Here is a 7,869-nt window from a genome sequence, read left to right as displayed (position 1 = left end):
ATTACATTCACCCGATTTTCGAATAATCATTTCAAAGGAAAACTATTAACTAACACTGAAATATCAGCAATGAAATAAAAAAATGAAATACAAAATATAGAGAATATTTTTTTTATCGTTTTATGTATTATTTCAATGTATTTTTATCTTCAAAAATAATGCGTATATATGGAGTTCAAGAGCTATAACCTGTTAAATAATAAGTCAGTTTCTCGAGAAAGGTTACACGAATTTATATAATTATGGCATTGCACTATATCAGATTTGCAAACAGGCTAGAAAAATTACTACAACAATCAGTTTCAAGAGGTTGCCTTCAACATGAGGTAAATATATTCTGTTATGTATAAAATGTAAACAAAACTTTGCTGTGTTTCATCACTCCTTCATGGGGTTTCTCTCTTATTCTCTTTTTTCTTGTGGTGGCTAAAATTGATTTTTCAGAACTGTTAGAAAATTATTGTAAATAGAACCTATCGTCCATGATTTATGGCAGTTCCAATATATTCAAAATGCAAGTCATCATTGAGAGATGTAGTTAGCGGAGTCCCTCAAGGCAGTGTAATCGGACCGATACTTTTTCTGTGTTTTATCAATGACTTACCTGACATAGTATCAGGAATTGTTAAGATTTGTGCCGATGACACAAAGCTTTTTTCACCAGTAACAACAAATGAGGAGTGTTATAATCTACAATCTGACCTAGACAACTTAAGTGACTGGAGTGATAAATGGAAATTGACATTTAATGCAAAGAAATGCAAAGTTCTTCACCTTGGAAGTTTAAATAGTGATTTTCAGTATTCCATGAGAGACCCGGACGGAAACTACACAGCCATTGAAGCAGTCACAAATGAGAAAGGTTAAGGTGTGACTTTTGACGAGCGGCTAAGTTTTAACCAACACATTACAAATATAACGAATAAAGCACAGCGAACTCTTGCCTTAGTACATAGATCCTTCGAATGTCTTGATGAAGAAATGTTTCTGCCTCTGTATAAGGCTTTAATCAGGCCAACCTTAGAAAACGGATCATGTGTTTGGTCCCCTCACCTAAAAAAACATATAAAGTTAATTGAAGATGTGCTGCGAAGAGCAACTAAACTAGTGCCATTGGTGGCACATCTACCATACGACCAGAGACTTCGGAAGTTGGGACTAGTCACACTTGAGTACAGAAGGGACAGGGCGGATATGATCCAAATAAATTTTCAAATCTTTACATGCGCTGGATGATTTAAACTGGGAAAAATTGTTCGATCTGGCTGAGGGTAATCTTCGTGGTCATCACTTGAAACTAAGAGGCAAGAATTCCAAAAGCAATGTAAGACTCAACACCTTTAGTCAAAGATCAATTCATTAATTTAATGGAACAGTTTGGAAGAATCAACAATAGCTGCCACAAGTGTTAATCAATTTAAATCGTTGCTGAATTTTGAGAAATGGAACATTAAGAAGTTTAACATGTCTGTAAATTAGTTAATTTTAACAATTATTATTTACTAAGCGCACTCTAGAGAAGTTTTAACAAAATATTACATATCAGCGAGAGATTCTAAGGAAGAGAACATTTATCAGAGGGGCCATAACAGCATAGCTAATTTACGGCCCAACAGTCCAGGTATCCAGGTATCAATAATTGAAAGGTAAACAAGCTTGAATAAAAGTTCAGTCATGTTCCTAAATGCATACATGTTTTTTTTGTGGGTGAATGCATTAGCAGTGACACGCATATTGATAAAGATTGATTTAAAACAAACCTTGAATGTATTATTTTATTTCAATTTCCCTCTATCCCTCCATTAGTCTGAATCTAGACCCTGTGTTTACTTAAAAGTACTTATCCCTTATTCTCATAATTTTTTTTTTAAGATCTGAACTTTTCAGTTGAACCTTATTAAATATTGTATTGAAAATATCTCACATCAGGGATTTCAATTGAAGCAGAATCCTGCTTTTTGATTCAGTACAGTCCACCCTTTTCCCCAAAAAACACGCTCCCTCCGTGGGGCATTCGTCTGCTAGAGAGTGATTCCGCAGCGGGGAAGGCGAGGTGTATTCACTAAAACGCTAATACCCGCGGCTTTTATTACTTAAGCCTACGGGTAGTTGGTAAATGCAGGCAATTTCCGTTCTTATCAGAACACCGCCGCGCGACGCAGTGTGCTACTGTGCATTCCAAAAAATATAAACATTGCAATTACAAATTGTTTAAATACTGTGGCTTATAAAAATAAAGATAATTGTATAAAAAATTAATATATGTTTTTATTCACAGGTACGTCTACAATATGAATGAATATATGACACATAAAGCGTTTTGACAAATTAATATTTAATTCATAACACATATAACACAAGAATAAATGTTCCGTTAAATTTCCAAACGAGAATAATATTTTGTAATCCAAAACACGCTTCCGATTTTTAATGTTAAAGGGGCCTTTTCACAGATTTTGGCATGTTTTGAAGTTTGTCATTAAATGCTTTATATTGATAAATGTAAACATTGGATCTAAAAAGCTCCAGTAAAACGTCAAGAATAAAATTTAAAAAATGAAAAAAAAATAGCCCACAACAGGACTCGAACCAGTGACCCCCGGATTCCTGAAGTAAAAACCAATGAGACCGCTCGGCTATCCTGCCAATTATGTATGAAAGACGTATTTTATAGTTTATATAAGCAATCTTTGTAGTTTCACAAAATTAAACAACAACAACAGAACTGTCCAAATTATTCAATCATTTCGCGTTGCAACGCTTTATAATTTTCAGGTTTTTATACGCCCGTATAAAATACGGGACGTATTATGTGAAACCCCTTGGCGGGCGGGCGGGCGGGCGGCGGGCGGAAGGCATCACTTTGTCCGGACTCTAATTCAAATTGTATTCATCCGATCTTCACCAAACTTGGTCAGCAGTTGCATCTAGTTGATATCTAGGCCAAGTTCGAATATGGGTCATGCCGGGTCAAAAACTAGGTCATAGGGTCAATAAATGCATTTTCAAAGGGGCCACTTTGTCCGGACTCTATTTCAAATTGTATTCATCCGATCTTCACCAAACTTGGTCAGCAGTTGCATCTAGTTGATATATAGGCCAAGTTCGAATATGGGTCATGCCGGGTCAAAAACTAGGTCATAGGGTCAATTAGTGCATTTTCAACGGCGCCACTTTGTCCGGACTCTAATTCAAATTGTATTCATCCGATCTTCACCAAACTTGGTCAGTAGTTGCATCTAGTTGATATCTAGGTCAAGTCCGAATATGGGTCATGCTGGGTCAAAAACTAGGTCAAAGGGTCAATTAGTGCATTTTACTTTGTCCGGACTCTAATTCAAATTGTATAAATCTTATCTTCACCAAACTTGGTCAGTAGTTGCATCTAGTTGATATCTAGGCCAAGTTCGAATATGGGTCATGCCAGGTAAAAAACTAGGTCATAGGGTCAATTAGTCCATTTTCAACAGCGCCACTTTGTCCGGACTCTTATTCAAATTGTATTCATCCGATCTTTACCAAACTTGGTCAGTAGTTGCATCTAGTTGATATCTAGGTCAAGTTCGAATATGGGTCATGTACACTTATTGATATCAATGCATATATATGAATATATCAGTTATATAAGTTGTTGTTGTTTTTTTTGCTTATTTCCAAAACAAATACATCAATCATCAGTGTATCATCTCCAATGGCACACGAATCGGGCGTATATTGCTCCGTCATGCGGCGCTCTTGTTAAATCATCAAAATATGCATATAATGGCTATATTAGACCATGGTAAATGTTCAGTATTACTGTTTCCTCACAAATATCATAACTAAAATGAAAATTTGCGAATCTAAAACAACTTTTTTCAATTTTGTCAATTTATCAAAACATGAAAAGATCCCTTAAACACGACGTTTACAAATGCTTCCAATATACAGTCATCATGTATATTTCCCGACAAAAGCTCGCGAAAACTATGCTGCAATGTACAAGTTCAAGATTTATGCATGGAAAGCGTGCGTGTATTGATTTTTTGATACAAACTTTGTAGCGCAGAGAACACTGAATTCTGTTGATTTCGGTTAAAAGTTTCTGTGGTACTTTTTAACACAATTATATCGCGAATAATTTGATATTTCCTCCAAATTAATTTCAATTCAAACACGCCGTATCTTTAGGCTAAAGTTTAGCGTTACGGTATTTTAGTAGAGTAATTATTGAAACAGTTATTGTACTGTATACTGATTAAAGAGAACATCTGGACGGAACTGGATTAAGTGTTTGGCGTTATGAAAACATGCAAAGCTTGTCTACTGACCTATTGTGTAGACTGCTGTCTGTGGTGTTTTGACAAAAGGGATTAACATGTGTGAATGTCACTCTGCCGATTTGGTCCATAATTGACCACTCGCCAGCTGTCAATCAAATTCATGAAATTTCGTTTATTGCTGCCACATGGTCCGACAAACAAAGACTGTCGGAGTAATGGATAAAGCGTTTTATGAAAACACAACTTAGTGGCGCGGAGCGATCTCATATTTGGCGACTGGTCAATGATAATTAACGGTAATACATTGTTTTGAATGTCATTATTTTATATACATATGTACTTGTAAGAATGTAATTTTATTTGAAAATCAGGAAGTCAAACAAAGTTAAATTGATCGTTATCTCGTTAAACACGGAGTTTCCTCCGCGTTGCCCAACGCCGAGGGCCGCCGCGTCAGCTTATCAATTTGCCGATTGTTAACCTCGGCGGCACCAATCATGCAAACTCAGCGTATCCCAGGACGTTCTTAATCTCCCTCCGTGGGCGTTTCCGCTGAGTAGCGAGGGAATTGGTGAAAACGCGTGGACTGCACTGTACTTACTTTTGAGTCCTGCAAGTTATCTGCCTTGTATTATCTTGATGCAAAGTTTATAGGGAAGCTTAATCAATAATATATTTTATATAATTAAAATTGTGCTAAATCTCATAGTATTTCACTACAATGTACACTAGAAAAGATAAACAGATAATTTAACTAGTATGCACAAACAAAATAACTCTATGTGCTTAACCCATTTATGCCAACCGCAGGTTTTTTTATCTGATTTTGGGGAAAGGTCCTGGCCTTTTTTTAGGGGGAAGAAATTGCGCGAACTGCCGGATTTTGGGGGAAAAAATCACGAGAAATGCCTGATTTGGGGGAAAATAAGGAAAGTCTTAAATAATCAAGTTAACATATTTTACTGTTTTTAAAACAAATTCTAGGCAACAGATATTTTAATTATGCAATATGTTCTATTTTCTACACTGGATCAGGTTAACAAAAAAAAAAATGTTTGGGGGGGAATGAAATCTTGGGGAAAATTTACCTGCTGAGGGGAAAAAAAATTTACTACAACAATCAGTTTCAAGAGGGGAAAGGGCCGTTTTTCGGCGGGTCGCAAAGAAGGAAAAAAAAACCTGTAGCGTTTAGAAAAAGGCCTTGGCAAAAAGCGTAGACCCAGATGAGACGCCGCATGATGCATCAGGGTCTGTGCTGTTTGCTTAAAGGAATTTCTGTAAGAAATATTCTAAATATATAAATAAATATACTAGACATCCCTAATATTGGAAATAAATTGATCCAATAAAGAAGGATGGGAGAGTTCACTAGGCATAAATGGGTTAAGTATTTTGACCCGTTATTCTGACTTATGAAACTTTCAAGCACAGGGTCATTTGACTCCTGGTTTTCCAAATTTATTAAAATCCATCACTTTAATCTCAATTGTGAAGCCTTTGATAGCAAATCAACAACATCACTAATTTAACAAACTTAAGTTAAAATGCTTGTTCCCAATCAAAAGGGACCCAGCCCTTTCTTAAAATTGAGGAAAAGCAAACATTGTTAAGGGCCATATAGTAAAAAAAATGCATGCTATTCCTTTTTTCATCAGACCTAATTTGTATTGCTATGGTTGCAAAATAATTAGCAAATAAAAATCTGGATCTCGCCATGACTAAATAAAAGAACTAAAACTAAACTGATGAAATTTATGAAAATCCAGTTATTACGCCTACAACATGAACCTTTTTGTCTTTGACAAAGGTCCCCCGTCTTAACATGTGGGTGTTCAGGTACATGTATACACATACTTTTGTATAGTCTATAGATGAACGAAATATGCTTTGTTGGTAATCTTTCATTTCATTTGCAAACGTAAACTTAAGCCTTATGTAACAAAAGTGTGTCAAAACGAAAATTAAAAGGAAATTAGAAATGGCGCGACAGAGGCTGACGCGTATCCCCACGCCGCATGTTTGACCGAGGGGGCGCCCTAGGGTTGGTAATTAGGCCATGCATAGTTGAGGTTGACCGTATTGTCATAAGAGATGTTCAGTATCAATTGGAAGTAAATCGGTGTAGAAATGAAGAAGTTAATGTATGATAACATAAAACAAGAGATGTGTTTGTCAGAAACACAATGCCCCCTACTGCGTCGCTTTGATTTATTAAAAAAAAAAATTGTCATTTGGCAGGTTCATTAATTACCTCCCTTTAAAGCTTATTACTTCCATTTGATTTGTTTTTTTGACCTTGAAGGATGACCTTGACCTTTCACCACTCTAAATGTGCAGCTCCATGAGATACACACGCATGCCAAATATCAAGTTGCTATCTTCAATATTGCAAAAGTCATGGCCAATATTAAAGTACATAAAACAAAAAAATGAGTGAAAATCTCTGACCCGTCCCCACCCCAACCCCCATAACTTTTGACTCAGGGGTCAGATTAAAATTCCAAATAGTGCAAGATCGCACATATGCTCATAGCTACCATGTGTGTAAGTTTCAAGGTTCTAGTTCTTATAGTGTAGGAGGAGATAGTGGCCAGTTTTTAGTTTTTAAAAAGCGTGGGTATAAAAAAAAGATAGAAATATTGCTCAGTAACTCACTCAACTGATACAAAGGCATAATTGAATTTTTGCTTTTTAGGTCAGAAGAAAGATTCACCTCCTTTCAAGATTAAAACCCTCTGATTGGAGGACTATAATAAAAGACTGGATTGTTTTGCGAAAACATAAATCAGATGGTTGGGAAAACTTTGGACCTAGGGCTGGTAAAAAACAGCCGAAAAACAACAATGAAGCTAAAGATGCACCAAAGGACACATCAAAAGAGGCTCCAAAAGAAGCACCAAAAGAAGAAATGCCGAAGGAAGATTCTGGTTCCGCTTCGACAAAGGGAGGTAATGAGTTTATCCCATCATAGTTGTAAAGATTATGTTTGCAGACTATGTACATGTAACTTTCAATTAACAATTCAGATAATAACAATTATTGCAAAATACTTGTAACATGGTGCATTATTATTAATGTTTTGTGTTTAGGACTGAGAGAGTATCTTTATTGAATATGTACTTAGAGGTCGCGTTCTGCAATACATCACTAAAATGTTAAAATAGGCAATAACAAACCTGAGATTTGTTTGAATTTGTATTTGGAAAAAAATGGAGCAAGAGAGCAAAATAAAAAGTAAAATAATTTTTCCATTTTATACTAAGTCAGAGATGAGTTTATATAGTACAATTAAGAAACATTTTGTCAATATGTATTAAACATATCTGCCAAATGCAATTCAAAACTTTTTAGTGCTCATAGTTTCCTCTGAACACAACTTTGTCCATTTTTTTTTGACTGTTGTTAATGATTGTTAAAATATGAGAAAAAATCGTCTTGGTTGTAAAATATATAGACTTTAACAATTTGAGTTGAAAATGAAACTCTTTTTTCGAACAACTGAGATGCTTGTAAAGGCCTTATTTCTTATAAAGTTGTTTGAAGAAATTTTTAACCAGGTTTTCCGAAGGAAAAAACTGGTTATTAGATTGGCGAATGCGGGCGGGCG

The 7,869-nt window shown here is 35.5% G+C and overlaps 1 protein-coding gene across 1 annotated transcript in view; it reads left to right on the top strand.

Moving 5' to 3' along the window:
* The first annotated feature begins 174 nt into the window (after positions 1-174).
* The window catches only part of LOC127845186 (AFG3-like protein 2), a 40,545-nt gene continuing 32,850 nt past the window's right edge, over positions 175-7,869 (top strand). The window contains exons 1-2 of the mRNA XM_052375940.1: positions 175-326; positions 6,958-7,210. Of these exons, the coding sequence (XP_052231900.1) occupies positions 243-326; positions 6,958-7,210 (337 nt within the window). The 5' untranslated portion in view covers positions 175-242. The remainder of the gene's footprint in view (positions 327-6,957; positions 7,211-7,869) is intronic.

The sequence above is a fragment of the Dreissena polymorpha genome, chromosome 9 (genome assembly GCF_020536995.1).
Source record: "Dreissena polymorpha isolate Duluth1 chromosome 9, UMN_Dpol_1.0, whole genome shotgun sequence".
In the NCBI taxonomy this organism is placed as follows: domain Eukaryota; kingdom Metazoa; phylum Mollusca; class Bivalvia; order Myida; family Dreissenidae; genus Dreissena; species Dreissena polymorpha.
The sequence above is the reverse complement of the archived record's forward strand: the minus strand, read 5'-3'. Positions and strand labels throughout refer to the sequence as shown.